We start from the raw sequence: 22,898 nt of genomic DNA on the forward strand, positions 1-22,898 counted from the left end.
TCTTTAAATTACCTGAAATTACTAATATTCAGCTGGTTTCACTTGAAAATGCCAATGACTTCTGTTGAAGTCACCAGCCTTGTTTCTATTTTCTCAGCATTTTATAAAACTATCTTACGTATTTTGTAAAATGTCCTGATGTATGGCATGGATCTCTCTGGATTTATAGCACAAACCTACAGGTTCAGAGCCTGGCCTAAGATATGCAGCTCACAACATCTTTAAAATATCAAGTCTAACAGGTAATCTCTAAGCACTTGCATGGTTGCTAGTAAGTACTACCTCGATTACTATAACAGGATATCGATATTTTCTTATGAATCCTTCCATCCATCAAAAGAGCTGATGAAAATTGGAATGAATTCTGTTTGAATATAGCAGCTGAATTAGATTTACATTTTACAAGTATTTCCTTTCTTTTAGAATTCTAATAGTAGCTGTTAGCATTAAATAAATGTTATGCACTCTTCACAACAGCCTTATATGATGAATATTCTTGCTGTTTCCATGTTACAAATCAGAAAACTCAGATTTACAGTGGTTAGAAAGCTCACCCAAGTGCATAAAGCTAGTTAAGAGTAGAACAGAGATGGGCAAGTATCTCTCATCTCCTTTCCTAGAAAAAGGTAGAGATAGGCCCACAAGAGGACCCAAAAGCTGAGGCCATACTGCTTCCCTCATTCTCATTGTTAATGAGAGGTATTTTCCAGCAAATGCTATTTATTTTTCTTAACCTTACCTTTTTTGAGAAGTTTCTCATCCTAAACTCTTAATCAGTATGGCACACTACCTCTGCCTTGTTTTAAATCACTTTGCCTGTAACAAAGAAAAAGACAAGTGCGGACATAGGTAGTCTTCTGTTTGAAGGTGCCCCTGGCACTATAACCATGCATTATTTTTACGAACCTGCTTCTCTGTTAGACTCCTTTATTACCATATGGGCAGCACCATCTTCTCAATCCCTTGTAATCCAATCATCTATAACCCTTGACCTGAGCCCCCCTCTAAAATACAATTAATTGTCCAATCTTTTTTGTCACTGATCCCCTCTTCTCTACTCCTGTTTCCAGCACTTTGGTACGGTATCTTGACTCTTCTCTCTGCCTTCAATCTCTCTACATCTATTTTGTCTCATATAACATCTGAGAGTATTCTTGCCAAAGCATGGCTCTATTTGGATCATTGCCCGGTGAAAAGCTCAATGCCCATTACACACAGGACCCCCAAGGCCTTTCATGACTTGACTCCAACCTACTACTCCAGCCACACCTCCCTCATCCAGGTTTAGAGAACTCTTTAGTCACAAACAGGAAGTCTCTTGTTCTCAAACAATACTGTGAAGGTGCCCATGCCTTTGCTTGGACATTTCCTTCTTACCATATCCTTATATCCAAATCTTACCAATCATTCAAAGACTAGATCAAACATTACCTTCTTTATGATTTCAACTTTCCTGATTCTGAGAACTACAAATAATTTATAGTTTTGAGTTTTATTTCTACTCCTCTGAGTTTTATTTCTACTTTCTCTGCACCATTATTTTCAACCTTGTGTTACAGGACAAATCCACATGGGTGGTCGACAAGCACCTCAAATTTTGGCTGACCAAAACTGGTATCTTCTCTCATGCTCCAAACCTTTGCAAAGCCCAAGGGGCACCCTAGAGTCCTCCTCCCTCACCTTCATCCCTTACTTTGAATCAAGGGCCAAATTTTTCACTCCCTCAACATCATCCCTCATCACTCATTGAACTGTAGCAATTAGTCTCAACTATTTTCCTGTCCCCTGGTCTTCCCCCATCAAATTCACCCTCCACACACTACCATACAAGACGTCTCTTAGAAACTCAAATCTTCACAGCACTGCCTTGTTTAAACCCACCGAGAGTTCTCCACTGCCTACAGGGGGCAGTCCAACACCCACAGCATAGAATCATCAATTCTCTAGTTTTGTGTCCTATTGTTTTTCACCTTCATTTTACAATCTAGTACCCTGAGCACACTCTTATTTTACACTTTTGTGCCTTTGTTCTGCCTGTGTTCATCTTTCTCTCATCCAGGTCTTCTGTGTTGCATTACCCACAGAAGCACCATTTATACAGGATTCAATGAGATGTGCCAGCAGGGGCCGCTGGCACCCTCTGCCCCACTTCTGTACATGATGAAGTCATACCTATTATTCTGGTTCAGTTAAAAATTCTCTCTTTTCTCTGGAATTCAGTAGTTTGTGCACATGTCTTCTATTACAACACCTTGCCATATTTTTTAAAAATCATCTGCTTATGTATTTGTCTCTCTTATTACCAGACTGGAGAGTAAAGACCTGACTTATCTTTGTAGCTCAAACTCATAGTCCAGTGTCTTATACATTCAATAAATGTTGCTTAAACTGGAATATTATGTTCATACTACCTCACTTTCAGGATGTGACTTGCTAGACACAGGGAATTCTGGTTTTTAGTGTAATATTTACATTCTCCATAGTCATTGCACAAAAAGCTGACTGAATATCAGAATCATCTAGAGAGCTGTTTTAAAAGTAGAGTTTCCTGGAATTGAGTATATTACAAAGGTTGCATTTCATATCATTGGGGGAAAGAATAGCAACCATTTATCCAATAATGTTCATTTTTACAACACACATAGGAATATAATGTAATCAATAGTTTGATTGTGATACAGAGCTAATGCTTAGTAGAGAAAATGTGTACGAAACATAGAACTCAAAGCCATTTTGTTGGAATGACTGGCTGCTCTATTGGCATGTCCAATATTTATTTACCCGATCATACATTTGCTCTTATGTTTACATTTGGTGTTTGCTATGGGTGCTCAAGCAAAACTGCCAGGTCAAAGCCAGAGATTAAAGAGGAGAATGAACCTCTAAAGTGAGTGGAATGTAAAGAAAATGAAGTTTGCTTTTGGCAAACATAATTTATTATTTTTAGCATTTAACAACTAAATGCACTTATATTCAAAATTCCTTTATTTATGAAATCCCTGCAGCAAAAATAACTTGGTTACTGTTGATCTAAAATTCTCTAAACCTTAATTTCCTTTTTCTACTGAAACAATTTTTTTGATAACATACATTAAGAACTGAGAAGTATCTCAGGAACGATACTATTGAGTTATAGTAGAATGGATTATACTTCATAAATGGTGTTGGGACAACTGGTTGACCAAATGCAGCTTATAGACTATGGGGGAAAGGAAATCATTGAACAATATCAAAATGATGAAACCTGAACTCATCTTTTCCCCCAGAATTGGCCTCATACCAGAATTTTTATGGTATGCAGAACCTTTTTCCTCACAAGATACAATAATTTCTTTCAAAGTATTGTCTGTATTTATATTGCAACTCAAAACCAAGTATTTATTATTTTCTTTCCGTCTTGTAACAATGTTTCCTAGGGGCAGTGAGAATACTATACACAAGTTATTTCCTAAGTAGAGGAAAATGATAAGATAGCAGAAAATACTGGAAAAGAGTAATGAGTTAGTATCTCAAAATATAATCTCACTATATATGTACATCTCCTTGAAAATTTCTCATGAGATAATAGTCTTCTGCATCGCTTGAATTCCCCATTGCACACAGCTCAAGAACTTCTATCAGGCCAAATCTGCATGGCCATGCTGTCCTATTACCTACAATCAAGTAAAATAATAAATGTGAAAAAAGTATAGGACCTATACCCAACACAATCTATAGTAAATTATTGTTGAAACTGAACACTAATACTTGAGTACCAATTTGAAATTTAACTCTTCTTCAAAAGGGGTAATGATCTGAATGTGCACAGAATTCAAGATTTGAATGAAGCATACCATCTTAACGATTAAAGCAACGAAACTTTACAAGAACAAAAAACTAAAACTAAAATTTTCTAGAAGTAAAAAATTGGGGTATTCCAGTATTTTGATGGGGAAAGTAGAGCAAAGCAACTATGAAAAATTAAACTAAATTAAGTATCGAAGGCCAAAACCAAACTAAAGAAGGCCTAATAAGAACTAGGCAGAGACCTAAAAGAAATCACATGTGTCCTCTTCACCTTGGTATTGCTTTGTTGGGAGTCCATGAGAATCTGTATGTGAAGCACAAAAAAATGTGCAGTCATTTGTTACGGCAATTGCTGTTTTCTCACATAATGGTATAGGCTCCATAAATGTTGAGTGGTAATGAAAATGATGCATGTTGAAAGCAGGAAAAAAACCATAGGAATTGTTTAAAGGAAGAGAAAAATGCAAATGTGAATGCCTAAACAGAAATTTTGTGAACTTATTAATTTTGAAACTGAAACCTGATACCATATGAAAGACTGAAAAAGACAATGAACTATTAAAGTTAATATTACTGCTCAACTTCAAAGCCCCCGTCTCTTCATTAGATTGTTGCATGTGTATAACCACAAAAAGGAATGTTTTATGTTAAATGTAGCCACTTCGAGGAACAGCACAAGACCTTGAACATAATCTCTGTAAAAGAGAACAAGCTGTGAGAATAAAGCCTTGTGATTTTAATGAGGATTAACAATGATAATATAAAACTACTTTGCATACAATAGTCCATTTATTAGCAACAGCTCTGTTTGTCTGCAAAGCCACCTGTTTCATATCCAAGACACAGCAAGTGTATTTAAATATAAAACCACGAGTTACTCCAAGACATTCTAAATTTGGATCCACACTATCACTTTATGCAATGAGTAAAAACTCACATGTATGGACTGTTTCTCACCTGATGTCTTTTGTGTGAATTGTCAAAGAGAGGAGGAGAAAATTGAGTGAGGGATGGCCTTACATTATTCCTGAGCAAACATTAAGTCAGCCTATTCCAAAATCAGATCAAAGAAATAATTATTCTGCTAAGAAAACACAGAACAAATTCAAGGGACAAGAGAAAATGTTAACATGGTCTGAAATTCCCACTAACATAATCAACCAGAAACAAGTGCAAAAATATCCTCCAAATTTTCATGCACATTAATTACAAATGACAAACACAGTTAATATAAGCCATAATGGTCTGAACTAATTTGACCGAGCATACAATGCAGCGCTGGCACTGTGCTCTACAACACGCAGGCTTTGTGCTAGATTCTTCTTCCTTCAGGCTGACCTTAGAGAACTGTTTTTGAGAGAAAGAAGAATGAATCCACTATCCCAACATGAATATTTAAGTAATAATCCAATGGAAGGCTGAATTTAGTCAGAATCCTCAAGATATAAAAACATACACAAAAGTCTATATTTAAATTGATTCTACTCATCACAATTCTGTAAAACTTCTCTGAGACAGTTTGTAACAATCAATGATGGCACCAGGAGTGTGGTCAGTACGGGAAACCCCTCCACCAGAAAAAAAAATGACAATGATTAGAGGGGGGAGATGTAACAAATAACCCTGATGGCGACTGGAAGTATCATGATTCAGAGGAACACCCATGAGGCTGAGGGTCTGCATACTGAGCCCTAGCTCTTCTGAGCTATGGGAAAATTAAGAGTGATCCCTTCACTGGGACAGACCTCTTTCTGATTTGGGGGGAGGGTGTGGAGGGAAATTTCAGTACACCAAGAGACAGTCAGCTGAAAGAGTTTTTACTATCCCTTATTCTCCTCCAAAAATGTAGCAGCAAGTATTATTATCCATGAATTACCTAACCTGCACCTACCCTCTGCTTTAAGGTGGGAGCTTTTAGCTATCCAAATGATTCAGAGCCCAAAACTACTCAATTCACTTTATTCCTAAAAAAGATAGAGATGTCTGCTACCTGTACCCCAAGTCTAGGTGACCATGCCAAAGGAGAAAAATATGCTAACCCCTGTTATTGCTTTCCTTATAGCAAGAAATGTGGGCCAGTGGTGGTATCCAGTTACAGCTTTCTTAATGAGGCAATGAGGAAGAGGCATTTTCTTAAACTTTCCCTCTCTACCCTTTTATGTTCAGTGCTCAAGGCTTGTGAAATAAAATGACAAAAGACAGATTAACAAGAAAAAAGGCATACAGATTTCAGAGAAGTTAGTTTTTTTAACTGCACTGGGGTTTCACCGGAAAGAAGAACCCAAAGTGGTGGTCAGACTCAGGGGCTGTACCATTTTAACAGAGGACAATAAATTGTAGAGAAGCAACTAGACAAAGGGAAGAGGGGTTGGGGCTTCATTGAATATACCCAGCTTCCGATTACGTGGTTATCTGGAATGGTTCTAACACTAGACGTGGTCTGAATTAATTTCCAGTACCACAATTCTAAGAAGTTATATGATGTTGTGAAGATATCCAATAAGGGCAATAAATTGTGTAAGTGACTAGGAACTACAATGAGGATATGAGGGAAACTACTAAAAGGTAAGTTATTTTAGTAGTGTGTGCAGACTCGTCTCAGTGGCAGCCTTCCACCCCTGGTGATAAGGGTCGCTCTCTGCAACCTAGTAGAGGAGGAGGGGCAAATTGGGGTCACTTCACAGAGGGACATTTATGGCCTGCTTTTAGGCCTATAAGGAGAGGGCAGAGAACTTTTTCTGTATTTGTTGATTCTCAATTTCCTTCAGCTCAAAATAGTTCTTATTCCAAAGTGGCATATTTTGGCATGGCATATTCTCAACTACTTCATCATGTGCATACACACCCACCATGTATTATTTGGAATTCTTTTAAATGCAAATGTCAGAAGCCCATAATAAAAGCATATATATATATATATTCACTTAACTGGAAATGACCCAAATATTCATTTACTGATAAATGGATAAAGAAAATGTGGTATATCTATACAATAAAATATTATTTGTCCATCCAAAGGAATGGCATACTGATGTGTACTACAACATGAGTGAACCTTATAAACAACTACCATCTTATATTCCCGTTGCCATATTCAACTTTAAGTCCAATGGGCCCACATTTCCCACTGTTCCTAAACATTCTCTGGACTGCACATTTGTAGCTACTTATTCAGCCTAGATTTCAGTTCCATCCCTTTATTAATCCCTCTGCAAATATAAACAACGCCTTTGCCCCTCTCTCCCTCTGTCATTCATGCATAGTATCTTAGCTTAAGCTGCCATAATAAAATACTGTAGACAGGGTGGATTAAACAACAGATCTGTATTTTTTCATAGTTCTGGACTGTAGAAGTCCCAGATGAAGGGTCAGCAGGATTCGTTCCTGGTGAGAACTCCCTTCCTGGATGGTAGCTGACTTCCTCACTGTGTCCTCACATGGCATTGAGAGAGAGAGCGCGCCATTTTGATCGTATTTCACCCAAGAGAGTGAAGAGCCAAGACAAGAATATCTTAGCAGCAAAAAGCTATGCTGCGGACCACCAGAAGCAGAAGCTGGGAAAATCACAAAAGGTCACCCAGAGAGGACCCACATTAGCAAACTGCGCAGTTTGGTGTTCCCAGCATAAGTCACCAGCCAACCCACAAATACACATATCATAGCCAACTTTTGGATAGCTGCTGTAACAGTGGAAGTGAAAACCAGCCAGTGTCAGTCAAGTAAGAACTCCATTGACTCCAGAAATTGAATTCTTTCATCCCTCCTCGACTCTCTCCTCCCATGTCCCAGTCCTAGAATTATAGAGACAGGATGAGGCTAAACAAACAAACAAACAAAAAAGTGAAAGAACAAATTCTACCGTTACTTCACTTTTCTGGACTAGTGGAACAGAGAGGTCTTGAATTGCATGTGAGACCTCTGGCTTTCGCTTAGCATACAGAAAATCGGAAAGAGCATCCCACCTTTATAACAATAACAACAGTAACAACAAAGCCAGACAATTTGAGAATTCAAAGATCTTCTAGAACCCATCAAAGAGTTAAAGTGACAGAGCAATCAACTAATGTGAAATCTGAGGGGGAAAATAAGAGCGTCCAAAGAGAGACAGGACATGAGTCCTCCCTTACCAGGCACAGTCACCGACAAACATTGGTAAGAAGAATTCAACTAAATTTTTCAACCAATTTCTAAAAGCCAGGTGTAGGCTACTGAGGGACTATAGAACCCCTAAGGACTGCAGGTACAAGAGGGATTCGCAACCATTCAAAGGCTCTTCTCTGTGGACCTCGCTGAGTGTTCACAAAAAAGACTAGGGTAGCCGCAAGAGTCCTGAGAAAGTGTCCCTCACTGTGCCTGAGAGAGGACAACCGCTGATGTGGGAGAAGTAGAAGCCCCACTAGATCCTTCTACTCTATCACTCCATACAAATATAGGCCTTATGTGCTGTGGGAAGGTAACAAATACTGCCACCCTTAAAACACTGTGAAAACCTATTGCAGATGGGAGAAGGAATAGATCATAACCCTTTACCTGTGGGGAAGGGCCAGACTACGTGCTGGGCCCAGAACTACAGTGGAGAGAGAGACATGAGCACTGAGAATGCTACTCCACCCAACATGCAGGTACACAGTACCTTCCTAAGACTGAAGGATAATTAGAACAGCAGAAAACAGCATGCCCCTCACCTCCCACCTCCAGAGTAACAAACTTCTAGTAACAAGAAACAGTTACTACTGCTGGGAGAGAGGCAAGAGTATGGAGAGAAACCCTCTCTGAGGAGCAGTGTAAAAGAAAGTAGGAAATAGGAAACTCGGATGAGATCTGAAGCAAATTTAACGAAAGGACTATTTACAGAGGGGAAAGCAGATTCTGAAACTAACAATGAGGAATGCTGAGACACTGAAGGAGGAGCAACAGTGGAAAACTGTTAAGGCTTGAAGCAGCGAGAAGAAACAGTGTAATTTGAGTGCTAGCACCAAGCAAGCTGGGCCGCTGGGCAAGTGCTCCAGTGACAGATGAATGCAGTCACTGCCACACCTTAAGGAATTATGGATTTGCATTTTCAGTTTCTCTCTTCTCTTGCCCTCTGATCTCTAGCCGGCATCTCCAATTGGCTGACCCAACAAAAATTCAGAGGGCCAGGGCACTGGGGTGTTGCGATCCGTAAATCAATCCCTGTGGCCCAGAGAGGGGCCAAGAAGGACAGAGAATGGATGGAGCAGGTGCAAATGGAAAATAACCGACACAACACATCCTAGCTTTCCTCTTGCGTCAACACCGGCTCCATCTCCATGGCTTTGCAGCCTCTCCCTCCTCGCAGTTCAGACCCAGGCCTTCTCTTTTCTTTTTACCTTTTCTCTAGGTAATATCTGTGTTTCCATGGTTGTGATGTCATTGGTATGCTGATCCCTCTTATATTTATAGTACTCTAGTCCTCTCCTTGAGTATGACACTCAGATGGAACCGTCTTGACAGCTACTCTTGGGTGTCTCAGGCACTGCGTTTACAACCCATCCAAGCATGTTAATAGTCTTAATTCCCCTCTCTCTCAGTGTCCAATTCATCAACAAGTCTTATAATTCCAACACTAAAATATAGTCCAAATCTGTCCATCCTTTCTCCTTGTCACCCTTGCTACCATATTACCCCCGATCTCTACATTTCTCTCTTGCCCTCCTCCAATCCATTCTGGACTCAGCAGCCAGAGGGCCCATCTTGAAATGTAAACTAAATCATGCTACTTCCTTGTTTAAACTTTCCAAGGCCTTCTGCTCCTACCTCTCTTCCACACTCCTGCTTACTACTCTCTAGCCACACTGGCTTTTCCAAGTCCTCACAGCAGCGAAAACTTTCTCCTGACTCAGGGGTAACCCTCTGTTCCCGAGTTGTTGCACCCACCCTGCCTCCGTGTTTCAGAAGCTCTCTCCATCTCATCCTCCAGGGTGGCTTAAATGTTTCCTCTTCAAGAACGCTTTCCATAGCCACCTTATTTGAAGTAGGCTATCCCTACTACCACTCTTCCCTGTCTTCTCACCTAGGTTATTTCTTTTTCAGCATAATTCTTTAAAATAAACTCTAATTTCTTTATATTTATTTGGTGATGCTTTTTGTCTCTCATACTAGACTGCAAGCTCCATAAAGCAGGGATTATTATGTTCTATGACTATCTTGGCATCATTGTCTCCCCTGAACCTACCATAGTACATGTCACAAAACAGATATTAAATAAATACACATTTGGCAAAAGTTTACAGCTGTGAGTATGCAAAACACGGAGTTTATTCTTGTATTATTTTTTATTATTGTATTATTTTCCATACAAACAACTCTAAGCCTACTTTTGCGGAGCTCCAAGATGGCAGAGGAGTAAGTAGAACACCCCTCAGGACCAATCTGGAATTACAACTAACTTATAGAGAAATCAGCCTGAATAACCAACTGAATATTAGCTGGAGAGAAGCCTTATAACCAAGGACAGACAGAAGAAACCACTTCACCACAATGTGACTGGTAGGGGAATGTGGAAGAGGCGTGACAGGGCTGGCTGGGCCCAATAGGCAGCAGCTGAAGTTCGGGAGGGATATTTCAGCAGCCAGGGGTTGCCCCTAAGAACTGTGGGGTCTAAACCCCTAGTTGGGCTCCCAAGCCTAGAGCACCAGAGATAGAAAGGAACCCGGATAACATCCAGCTGTAAAAAGCACCAGATTTTCTGTCTGCCAGGAAAAGATGGCTGGGGGGTGCAGAGAGCCTCTTAAAGAGCCAACACACAAAATCTCATTTGTAGCCACTTACCCTGGGCTCTGGCAAAGGGAGGGCAGAGTGGACAAGAGACGTTTGAGGAGAGTCTGGGGTTGGTGGCTCTGGGGAGAGCACTGAAGAAATAGCAACCAGGATCCCTGTGTTGAGTCATTCTCCATACTGCAGAAGCCATCTTTATCAGGCAGAGCACTCCCCTCCGAGTGGCATCAGCCTAAGGGGAAACTATAGCCCCACCTACAGGAATTACTCTGCCCTACCCTGTGGAGCTTAAGCCCAGATGCTGATTATAGCTTCATTAGTTTAATAGCTGATTGGCTTAACAGCTAAGGCAGAAAATACAAAGCAGTGGCCAAAATGGGGAGAAAAAGAAACAGACCCCAAATTAAAGAACAAGAGAATTACCCAGAAGAAGAACTAGATGAAATGGAGTCAAGCAATTTATCAGATAGGGCGTTTCGAGTAATTATAAGGATACTGAACAGCATGAAAAAAGACAAAGAAAACCATAAAAAAAGGACCAGTCAGAAATAAAGAATGCAACATCTGAAATAAATGATATACTGGAAGGAATAAACATAGGTAGATGAAGCAGAGGATCAAGTCAATGATTTGGAAGACAATGTAGAAAGAAACACCCAGGCAGAGCAATAAAAAGAAAAAAGAATTTTAAAAAATGAGGAGAGCTTGAGAAACATTTTGGACAACATGACGCATAACAATATCCGCATCATGATAATACCAGAAGGAGAAGAGAGCAAGCAAGGGATCAAGAACCTATTTGAAGAAATAATGACTGAAAACTTTCTTGATATGGTGAAGGAAAAAGACACATGAGTCCAGAAAGCTCAAAGAGTCTCCCAAAATTAAAAATGGGTCTGTTTTTGGACCCAGCTATCCCACTACTGGGATTATATCTAAAGAAACCCAAAACACTAACTCGAAAGAATATAAGCACCTCTGTATTCATTGCAGCTTTAGTTACAATCGCTACAGTATGGAAGCAGCCCAAGTGTCCACCAGTAGATGAGTGGATAAAACAACTATGGGACATTTACGTAATGGAACACTACTCTGCCATAAAAAAGAAGAAAATTTTACCCTTTGTGACAGTATGGATAGACCTGCAGAACATTATGGTACATGAAATAAGCCAGTTAGAGAAAGACTAACGCCATATAATTCCTCTCATATGTGGAAACCAATGAACAAACTGAACTAACAAGGAAAATGGGGACAGACTCATAGATGGAGAGTTGATGACAGCTAGTGGTGGGGAGGTTAGGTGGTAGAAGGATTGAGCAAAAAGGACAAAGAATACATGGACATTGAGAACAGTGTGGTGATTGCTGGGGGAGGGCATTTCAAGGGGACTAAATGGTAATGGAAAAAAATAAAATAAACATTAGACCAATTGAAAAAAATAAACCTACTTTTGCCCCACCCTATGTCCCAACGCCTTATTTCTATGTGCCAGGGACTATGCTTAGTGCCATAAAATTAAAATTGTGTTTAAATCTACATAACCACCATAAAAGGTAGGTATTATTGTTATTCTCATTTTACAAATGAGGAATCTGAGTCATAGGAATTGTAAGCAACTTATCAAGAGAAATATGTTTAGGAGGAGACAAAGGTGAGTTTCAAACCTATCTCATGCCAGAGCCAGCATTTTTAACCACTATGAAATACCCATACCACATTCATCTCCATGGATGAAGTAATGGCTACATGAATTAATCAATAAAGTGGAAGGACAGACACAGGTTGTACCCATAAGTCAGCCTGGGGAAGTAAGAGAGGATAGTATTGAAGCTGAGACCTAACTCACACGGGAAGGAATGTGTGTCAAGCACAGAGAATCATATGTGCAAAGACACAGGCAAGAGACAGGGTGGTGTGTTGGAGGAGAACAAGTAGTTCAGTTTACTGGGAGTATAAAATGAGAAGAGGGAAGGAAAGAAGTAGAGTAGTAAGTCGAAATTGATGAGTCTCTACAGGAAATATTTATAGTCCTCACAAAGCAGTTTCGATTTTATTCAGTAGATTAAGAATTTAGGGAGCCATTGAAGAAATTTAATTAGGATGGAGACACAATTAGGTTGTGATTTAGAAAGATCCCTCTGGCAATGACGGAGGGCTGTCTTTCTTAAAGTTGAGTACACTACATTCTTTCAAGGGAAGAAATTTTCATGAGCCCTCTCAGTGTTTGCCGATACTTTTTACTATGTTCCTTAAATGTGTACATATATATTACAAGACATAAAAACTCCCTTTTTATGGTCTAAACCAAATTACAAGCCAAATTAAATTTTAATTCACAATAATTTAATGTAATGAAATTTTACTTAAATAAAATTGTTCCTCAGAGTGTAGCCATTTTGATGCAGGTTCACTGGAGTTTAAAGAAAAGAAAAATGAAGCTCTGAGAAACATTGCTGGTGGATTTAAATGGATTACCTTTAATGTCCTTCAAGGGTTATAGGTAAAGAAATTCCTTTTAAATTATGTTTTTCTGTCAAACTATAATTAGAAGAACTATACTTCTAGACTGTGACATCCCAGACCAAACCTCATAGATAATGCTTTGGTAATTACAACCACAAGAATTTAAATTTAATATTTTTGTTTCTCTACTATTCTTAAAATGTTTACTATAAACAAAGTCTGGATCATCTGTATGACTACTTCATAACAAAGCTCTTCGGTACAAAATTTCAATACCAAAATTTGTCTTTGAGTTTATGATTCAATTACTACCATTTCAATTACTTTGGATGCGTGTGAGGAAACAGGTGGGCTTACTGTATAAATGCTGCTTTCCAGCATTTCCAGCTGGATGAAAGCTAACTGATCCATGGGGGTCTGAAACAAAAGTGCTCTCCTAAACTATTAGGCAATACTGCCTGAATGAAAATGATTATACAGTATTAAGCGCATTGCTAAAAGGTGATTTAGTATTTTTATTGAATAAACCCAAAGTCATGTTGAATTACAGCAAATAGATTCTGATAGATTTGTCATTATGACAGGTTTCAATGGGTTGGTCTCGAAAACACTGCTGCAACATAAGGTAAAATCAAAGGTAGAGGAAGAGGCAAAACTACCTTAATACTAAATACCCATAGAGTTAGTAGTAACACCTTCTATTGGTATGAAAAATCCAAATCAGTGTTAATAGATCATGAAATAAGATGTCAAGTAGCTGCTTTGTCACCAAATCATTTGTCTAGAGTTTAACATTTTTAGTTCTTAAAATCACGTTTGAGCGTGGGTTGTGTTTTGTTGTTCCACTTTCTTTGGGGGAAGGGGTTTATAACCTTAGAAGAAAAATATGATTCTCATAATAATAAAAAAAAATCATTGGTTCATTCAGAAAACCACACAAAGATTTTTCCAACAGACTGGATTAGGAGGGCTGGGAGAAATTTATTCATTACTTAACATTTATTAAATTCAAATTCCGAAAAAAAAACAAAAAAAAATTCCAAAAATATTTTCCAAAATTGAGTTGGCTTAAAAATATTAACATTTGAACTAAAGGAGCAGTGAAATGAATTGCTAAAGAGTAACAATGAAAATGAAGATGAATCAGGAATTATGATATAAAGTTACCTAAAATGATATATAGGTCAACGACAAATTAACTTACTAAGATAAATTAACATAAAACAGTAATATATTCCTTGTATGAAATTTATAAAATAAAAACCAGGGCACAGGGTGGCGAGATCTCTTGCTACGTATGGCTCACCTCACAAATTCTCCTAATTCTCAACTCACATAAGTCAAATAACAATGTGTTGTCTGATGACTTCTATTAATACTCTACATATTTACTTATTTAACACATTATTCTAGAATGTTCTTTTAAACTACACTAGCAAGAAAAAGCAATTTTTTCTAATTGCCTCTCACTGGCAAGTTAGGTTTGACCCTCTCTAGCTCTCGTAGAAAGAGGCCAAGGTATCTCCGTTGCCCGAGTTCCCCCTGGCCCCGCAGAAACGAAACTACAACAGGCTCCGCCCCACCATCTGCAAAGTGAGCCAATCAGAGTGCAGCCCTGGCTGACCGCGTGCCGGTGTCATGGCGGCCTGCAGGCATTGCTGCTCGTGCCTCCGTCTCCGGCCGCTGGGCGATAGTCCCCTCCGTCTGCCGGGCCGGCACCAGGCACTCACCCAGTTGCATGTGCGAGCACTATGGAGTGGCGCGGGATCCCGTGCCGTGACCGTGGACTTAGGCAACAGGTAAGGACGGACGTGCATTATCTGCCCTTTCACAAGGCACTCTGCCCGGCCAGCACGAGTACATTTGTTTCCCAGGGTAGAAATCTGGCAATCCAGGGCTCTTTCCCCTCTGAACTTAATTCCAAGTTTCCCTTTCCGGGTTTGGAGTCTGCCTCCCGGCACCCTCGCCCTTCCCTCCCTCTCTCTCAGGCTTCTGTCCTTTGTTTCTTGGCCCTCCCTCCTCCCCTCTTCGGGCTTCCTCTCTTCACCTGTGTCTGACCAGCTGACCTCCATTCCCTGTAATTTCGGGGATTTATGAAGCCTGAAATATGAAACCTTCCACTTAAGGATAATGAGCTGACCGTGGATGCTCACCTCCTCCAACCCGATTTCTTGCCTAAAAGCGTGGCCAGTGTGATCCCGCGCATAAAGGGAAGGGAAACGTTAGTGTATTGAACAGCAGTTACATACTACACTCCTTTTACAATCTGTAGCAAAGGTACCATTAACCCCATTTTTATAGTTAAGAAAGCAGAGGTTCAGTAATGGTTAACTTTCTCAGTTAAAGCCAGTACTCTGAGACTCAATGAATTTTGGACTAGTGTTTCTTTGTTACAAACCCTCTACTTTTTACTGGGGTCTTTTGCCAGAATTCATGTGTAAAATTACTTTTAAAAAATTCTACTTGAATCATCTTTAAAAGAAAGGAAACTGCTAGTGTTTGCTTTATATCTATATGTACATAAACACACATTTTTTACATGTATTTAAAATTTTTTTTTTACCGTAGTTCATATAAAAAGCCAAAACATCTGGCTTTAAATCCAGGCCTTCCTCCCTAACTTACCAAATGACTGATCTTGAACAAATTACTTCACCATTTTATTTCACAAAATGAGGAGACTGGACTAGATCAAGAGTCTGCGAACCTTTTCTGTAAGGGACCAAACAGTAATTATCTTAGGCTTTGTGGGCTGTATACTGTCTGTCACATTTTCATGTGTGTTTACAAACCCTGTAAAACTGTAAGGACACATTCTTAGCTGAAAGGCGGCACAGAAGCAAGCTATATAGTTTGTTGACCTCTAGACTAGGTGATCTCTCAGGCTCTTTCCACGTCTGGTATTCTTTGATTCTGATTTTTCGAGGGAGAAGATCTCTCTTCCATTATTCAAGGACTGAACAAGTGCCCCAGAATATTACATTCAACAGACACCTACTATGTGCTTGACACCAGAGACTCAAAGCATTTTTATCTTTGTTATAAGTTTGTTGTTTGCAACATTTAGTGGGTGACTACTATGTACCATGCACTTTATATTTGTTGTCATGTGAATTTACAGCGGCTGAGGAAGATTTATACTATTGTGGTATTTTTCAGGTATGTATTTAAAATAGTAACCTTTGAGGCAGCTGTTTAATTTTCATTTCAACAAGCTTTTGTTGAGTTTCTACAATGTACAGCGCTCTGTATGAGGAAGTAACAAACACAGGTGCAGTCCTGGGAAAAGCACTATGGGAGAGGTATGAACAGGGTGCTAAGGGAACACAGGCATGTTGTTCCATGCTAAAGCTTCCCATTGAGAGTGAATCTTGAAGGGCAAGGAGAAAGTAGCACAGAAAGTGCAAGAGAAATTGCAGAGGTGAGAGAGTGCATTTGAGTAGCTACAAAATAACTCACTAGGTGGATCAAAAAAGTGAAATGTGAGTTTAAAGGTGGGTTGGTTGGTTGGTTTAGTTTCATATGACTGAATTTTTCTTGGTGGATGCCAGAGGAAGATGTTTCTCCACATTTCAAGGTCAGGGCTGATAGTACAAATGTACAGGCTTTATTCTGACTTTCAAACTTAACAAAATGAGTCTTAACTGAATAGATAAATACGCTTTTCACTCACTCAGGCTTCTGTCAAAATAATGGGTGGCAATATTAAGGGTTGTCCATTCATCCCTTTGACATGTGATGGATAAAGTAATTTTGCTTGGGGCAGGGCATGGGGGGCAGGGAGATGTGCACCCACCCCAGTGTTTGCTTGTATATTTCTCAACACTGGCGGATGATAGAATGTTTCTAAAGCTGAGCTCATGGGTCTAAACATCTTCCTAATTATTTTCAGGAGTCACAGAGTTAGTTGGCCTCACAATACTCTTTCACAAGTTATAGGCTCTGGCAAGATTTGCTGGTCTGTTTCAAGCCCTGTGCTCTGTGTAGAAACTGGGAAACAAGGCTGACAATGCTTCCTATTTCATATACTATATAAGATAGCCTTAATAAGGTATAATTCACATACCGTACAATTTACCCATTTTGAATGTACAATTCAGTAATTTTTAGTAGATTCGTAGAGATTTGCAACCATCACCATAATCATTTTAGAACACTTTCGTCACCTAAAAAAGAAACCTCTGTCAATTAGCAGTAATTTATTTATCCCCAGACCCCACAGCCCTAGGCAGCCACTAATGTACTTTCTCTCTCTGTGGATTTGCCTGTTCTGGGCATTTCCTGTAAATGAAATCAAATGATAGGTAGTCATTTGTAACTGCCTTCTTTCACTTAGCATGTTTCCAAGGCTTATCCATATTGCAACATGTATTAGTACTTCTTTTTTTAATGCTGAATAATATTTCATTGTATGGATCATACCACATTTTATTTATTCATTTTTCAGTTGACAGACTATTGGGTTATTTCCATTTTGAGGCTATTATGAATAATGCTACTATGAACATTCATATGCAAATTTTTGCATGGACATGTTTTCATTTCTGTTGGGTATATATACAGGAGTAGAGTTGCTGGGTCATATGATACTTGTGTGTTTAACCTTTGGAGGAATTGTGAGATTATTTCCCAAACCAGGTACACCATTTTACATTTCAAGTGTGTGATGGTTCCAGTTTCTCCTTATCCTCACCAACTAATATGCCTAGTAAATATGAAGTAGTATCTCATAGTGGTGAAGTAGTATCTTACTGTGGTTTTGACTTGCATTTCCCTGGTGGCTAATGATTTTGAGCATATTTTCATGTATTTATTGGTCATTTGTAGATCCTCTCTGGGGAAACACCTGTTCAGATCCTTTTCCAGTCTATAAAATTGGATTGTATTTATTGTTGAGTTGTGAGAATTCTTTACATATCATAGAGACAAGTTCCTTGATTTGCAAATATTTTCTCTATGGGTTTTCTTTCACTTTTTTTTAACTAGATTTTATTTTTTAGAGCACTATTAGTTTCACAGCAAAATTGAGGGAAAGTACAGAGATTTCCCATTTACCCACTGTCCCCCATATGCATAACTCCCCAGCTATCAACATCTCTCACATTTCCTTTACTTTCATGATGATGTCCTATGAAGCATGAAAGTTTTTAATTTTGATGAAGTCCAGATTATCTTTTCTTTTGTCACTTGTGTTTTCAATGTTATATATAAGACTTAGAAGTTTATGGAGATTTACTCCCATGATTTATTCCTAAGAATTTTATGGTTTCAGCTCTCATACTTAGATCTATGGTCCATTTTGAATTAACTTTTATTCATAGTATAAGGAAGGGGTCCAACTTCATTAACTTTTTTGTGCATGGATATCCAGTTGTCCGCACCATTGGTTAAAAAAGACTCTTCTTTCCCCCATTGACTTGTCTTGGCACCATTGTTGAACATGAAGGTCTCTAGGCAATTTTTGGAGTATATATTGCCTTGAAAGCAGTGGGGAAATTTTAAAGGATTTTAAGTAGGGAAATGATCTGGTTTGTGTGTTAAAAGCTTGCTTTAGTCAACAAGGCAAGGGGTGAAGAGACTGAAGTACTAAATGGAAATTAACATTTAGGAAGAGAGCTTCTCTACCCCAAAAATAGTTTCATTTAGATTACCTTTGTACTTTTAATAATGATTATGAACACTACCCTTTGTTTGTTTGTTTGTTTATTTGCTGGGCGGGGTCCTGTAGGGCTTGGAAACCTTAGTTCATCTGTTAGAATCTATAATTATTGTATGCTAGGCTGGGAATTATACTGATGACTTAAGTCCTTTTTTACTGAATTTTTATTTTTTAAACAGAAAATTAGAAATATCTTCTGGGAAACTGGCCAGATTTGCAGATGGCTCTGCTGTAGTACAGGTAAAAAGTACAGTTCTTTACATTTTCATTTTTAAAAAGGGTTATGGAACTGGTACTGAATATTTTTACACCATGTAATTTTTTAGAATTTTGATACTGGAAATTAATTCATACCATTTCTAGTGTCAGAGCTATTCCAGGTAACCAAGTGGTCAGAGGGCCAAATATATTAAATGACTCCTAAGATCGCATCCAAAGTTAGAGTTCTATTTTATTCTGTTAATATATTCTTTAATGCTTTTCCTGAGAAGGTGATTTTACTGGTTTCTTCAGTAGTAATACTTGGGATTTTTTTCTTTATGTATAGCCTAAATTTTCTCATAAGAAATAGAAACGTGATTGGATTAGCCTTTTCCTTTTAGTTCTATTGCTTTTGAAAAGTTCAGTGACTATTCTAACATAAAACATGACCATGCAGAAGAGATCAAGATTGGACTACTTGTGAGTAATTATTTTCATAGTCATTAGGCCATGGGATAACTGTCCTCTTTTACTTGGGTTTAACTGGAATGAGGAGTCACTCAATCACTACTTACGTGTTAATATCTGATTTTAAAGGAATTTACCAGTGTTGTTTATTTTTAACTAAGTCAGGTGACACTGCAGTGATGGTCACAGCGGTCAGTAAAACAAAACCTTCGCCTTCCCAGTTCATGCCTTTGGTGGTAAGTATTTTCTGGTTTATGTGAACTGTAATATAGCATAAGTGTAGAATTCGTAGTATTTTTGTCCACTGTCTAGAGAATGCAAAATACTAATTTCCCACAACAAAGGATTTTCCTTAGTTGTCTGATACTAACTAGTTAAAAGAATTTAAACTGTTTGCTTCATGACCAGTTTTTATATTAGTAGTTAGCATACTTTAGAATGTCCAGGTTCAGAAGTTGACAAGTGGAAGTACTTGAGTACTTTGATATTGAATAAGTAAACAATGAATGCATTGTTTTCATAGATTTTCCTTTAGTATAAGTCTGCAAGTATTAATATATGTTTGCTAAAGAGTGAAAAGTTAATTAGGATTTTACAACTTCTTATAAAAAAGGTTTATACGAAAAAGAAAATGTTTGACTTGGCCAGAATAAGCTACTTTGGAGAGTAGTGGAAGCTTTTTAAAATTCATTTTGCTGAAACATTTCTATTAGCTCTCCTTTTCCTAATTGGTGCAAAACTCTAAAAGTAAGTAAAATATATTCCACTCTTAGTCTGGAAGATGTTGCTTGCAACCTCAGGAGAAGCAGCATCATCATAGTAGTTTTTAGGGAATAGTTTTTTACTACAAAAAGCAGTCAAATGAACTTCGTTCTTTTCATTGCTACTTCAGGTTGACTACAGGCAGAAGGCCGCTGCTGCAGGTAGAATTCCCACAAACTATCTTAGAAGAGAGATTGGATCTTCTGATAAAGAAATTCTTACAAGTAGAGTGATAGGTAAGATACGAAGATAGGGGCATTAACACTCTCTGGTATGCCTGTTTTAGCTTCTCTCTCTTTCATCTGTGTTCTACAGTATCTCTTAAACTTTCATTACATTAACAATGCCTAAGATTATTTACCTTTTGTATCCTCTCACTCAAATATGGGCTTCAAGAGAGGAAAAACTCTTTTTGTTCTACTGAATCCCTTGGACCTGGTATACTGCCTGGCACAAAACAGGCACTCAAATATTTGTTGACTAAATGAATGGATCTCATTGAGTACATAAATTCCATGTCCCATGCCTCTACCCTGTTGAATCTCTCTAGTAATTTTCATTTTTATGTTTAGCGTAGGAATTCCTAAAAGCATTATATTTATCAACTACTCAGATATGTCTGTAATCTTTCAAACTTTGACATCCTTTTTTTCCCCCAAAGTTTTTACAAATTTTATTAAGACTATAAGCCTTTTGGATTGAAGAAGCTCAATGAACCCCAAACAGAACAAACATAAAGTTCAAAACTACATTAAACCAATCACTGTATTGTTTAAGAATTGATACATATGGCCCTGACAGGTGTCGCTCAGTGGATTGAGCGCCAGCCCGCGATTTAAAGGGTCACGAGTTTGATTCTCAGTTCAGGGCACATGCCTGGGTTGCAAGCCTAGTCCCAGGTAGGGGGTACACAAGGTGCAACTGAACATTGATGTTTCTCTCCCTCTCTTCCTTCCTTCCTCTCTCTAAAGATAAATAAAGTCTTTTTAAAATTAAAAAAGAAGAATTGATACATATATAGTAAAAACAACAAAGAAAAGCAGAGACAAGGTTAAACAAATGAGGATCATGGTTACCTCTATGGAGAAGGATGGGGGCATGTGATTACAGAGGGAGCTGAAAGACCTTGAATGTATTAGTATGTACTTTTTCTCAAGTGACATAAAGGGTAAATAAGTTTTAATTATTATTCTTCAAATTGCATATATACAAAATAATACCTTTGTATGCATAACAGATTATAATAAAAAGTAGACAATCAATTAATGAAGTTCATCCATTCTTCTGTGTCACCTATAACACAAGCCAAAAACCTGAGATTCATCCTTGACCACGCCCTCAACCAATCCAATTGATTATCTCCTAAATCTTTCTAATCTTCCCCTTCCATTGCCTTACTCTGGTCCAAGCCTCCATCTGGTGCACTGAAACCCCATCCTCACCCTTGAGGCAGAAATCTTTGACATTTAAATATTGTGGGATCACTTGTATTTTATACTTCTTATACCCAGAAGTTGTTAGTTTGTGTGTATTTACGTGCATTCCTCAGACTCAAAATACTAAGGATTTTCTTTTAGTCTGTTATTGGTGTTAAGTTTCTTTCCTCTGCTTATATAACTCATACCTGAGGAACCAGAATGAGGAGCTGTTGCCCAATTTTAGACTTTGGTGTTCCTGCTCTGCTAATTTTTTGTTGTTAGGGCATGGTGTGTATTAATTCAAACATTGACATTTATTTTTGTCCTTTTCGGTAAATCAGTCTGAGGGGATTTTTCTTTTTTGACATGTCGAACAGCTAGCTATGTTATTTTTTAGCTGGTATTAAAAGGGAAAATGTTTTGAACTATAAAGCTACTTCTGTCGGTACAATTTAATATCTCTCTCTCTCCCTCTCTCCCTCTCCCCCCCCCCCCTCTTTTTTTGGCAGATCGTTCGATTAGACCTCTTTTTCCAGCTGGCTACTTTTATGATACGCAGGTAGGGTCTCCTGTAAGTCATTTGTTTCCAGGCAGTCAAAAATTATGTAAAGAATCTCTATGATACTTGTTAGCTAACCATTATATAAAGGATACAAAATAAGAATTTTTAGTGATGCTACTACATTTTACATTGTTTTTTTTTAAAAACCTAATTTTAAATAATATGTATTCAGTGTCAATTTGAGCTGATACCTGAATTATGAATAGGAGTTAGCCAACCCAGGAATGTGGGGAAAGCTTTCCAGACAGATGGAATGGGAGGCACAAAAGTCCTGAGGCAAAAAAGAAATTGGTGAGTTTGAAAGTTTAGAGTGATTGGGGCGGGTGGGGGCAGATCCGTTTGGGCCTCGTAGGTGATGTTAGTAACAGAGGCCGGGACTGTCACCACAACTCATCTTTACTACCCATGTTTATGGCTGGGTCCTCCAAACCTCTCCATTATATTTTAATATTTTCTTTCAGAATGACCCATATACTTTAATTAACTGTTGTTTTGTCTGTACATAGAAACAGATAACAATATTTTTATGTAATAGAAATAGCTAACACTTACTGAGTACTTTCACCATATCCAGTATTATAAATGCTTTACACACAATATTTCCAGTAATTTTCTTAAGAACTTTTCAGGAAGATGCAATTATTTTTCCTTTTAAAGGTGAGGATACTTGAGGCTTAATTTAAGTAATTTGTCCATGGTCAAGCATGTAGTTAAGTGATAATCAAAATTAAGGAGTTTGACTACAAAGGCCATGCTTTTAACCATGTACGTGCTCCTATATTTTAGGCCAAGATATTAACTGAAATGATAATCCTTCCAAATCCAGTATATTTTGTTA

General features: G+C 38.2%; 1 protein-coding gene across 2 annotated transcripts in view; it reads left to right on the forward strand.

Moving 5' to 3' along the window:
• The first annotated feature begins 14,613 nt into the window (after positions 1-14,613).
• Positions 14,614-22,898, forward strand: part of PNPT1 (polyribonucleotide nucleotidyltransferase 1) — a 48,046-nt gene continuing 39,761 nt past the window's right edge. The window contains exons 1-5 of one of the 2 annotated variants that reach the window (XM_054575425.1): positions 14,614-14,789; positions 18,829-18,889; positions 19,480-19,554; positions 20,211-20,316; positions 22,008-22,057. In XM_054575425.1, coding sequence (XP_054431400.1) covers positions 14,629-14,789; positions 18,829-18,889; positions 19,480-19,554; positions 20,211-20,316; positions 22,008-22,057 — 453 coding nt within the window. In that variant the 5' untranslated portion in view covers positions 14,614-14,628. The remainder of the gene's footprint in view (positions 14,790-18,828; positions 18,890-19,479; positions 19,555-20,210; positions 20,317-22,007; positions 22,058-22,898) is intronic. The other variant, XM_054575426.1, reaches the window with a different exon arrangement.

Source organism: Pteronotus mesoamericanus, unplaced genomic scaffold (assembly GCF_021234165.1).
Source record: "Pteronotus mesoamericanus isolate MK-2021 breed Mesoamerican mustached bat unplaced genomic scaffold, CSHL_Meso_final contig_291, whole genome shotgun sequence".
NCBI lineage: Eukaryota > Metazoa > Chordata > Mammalia > Chiroptera > Mormoopidae > Pteronotus > Pteronotus mesoamericanus.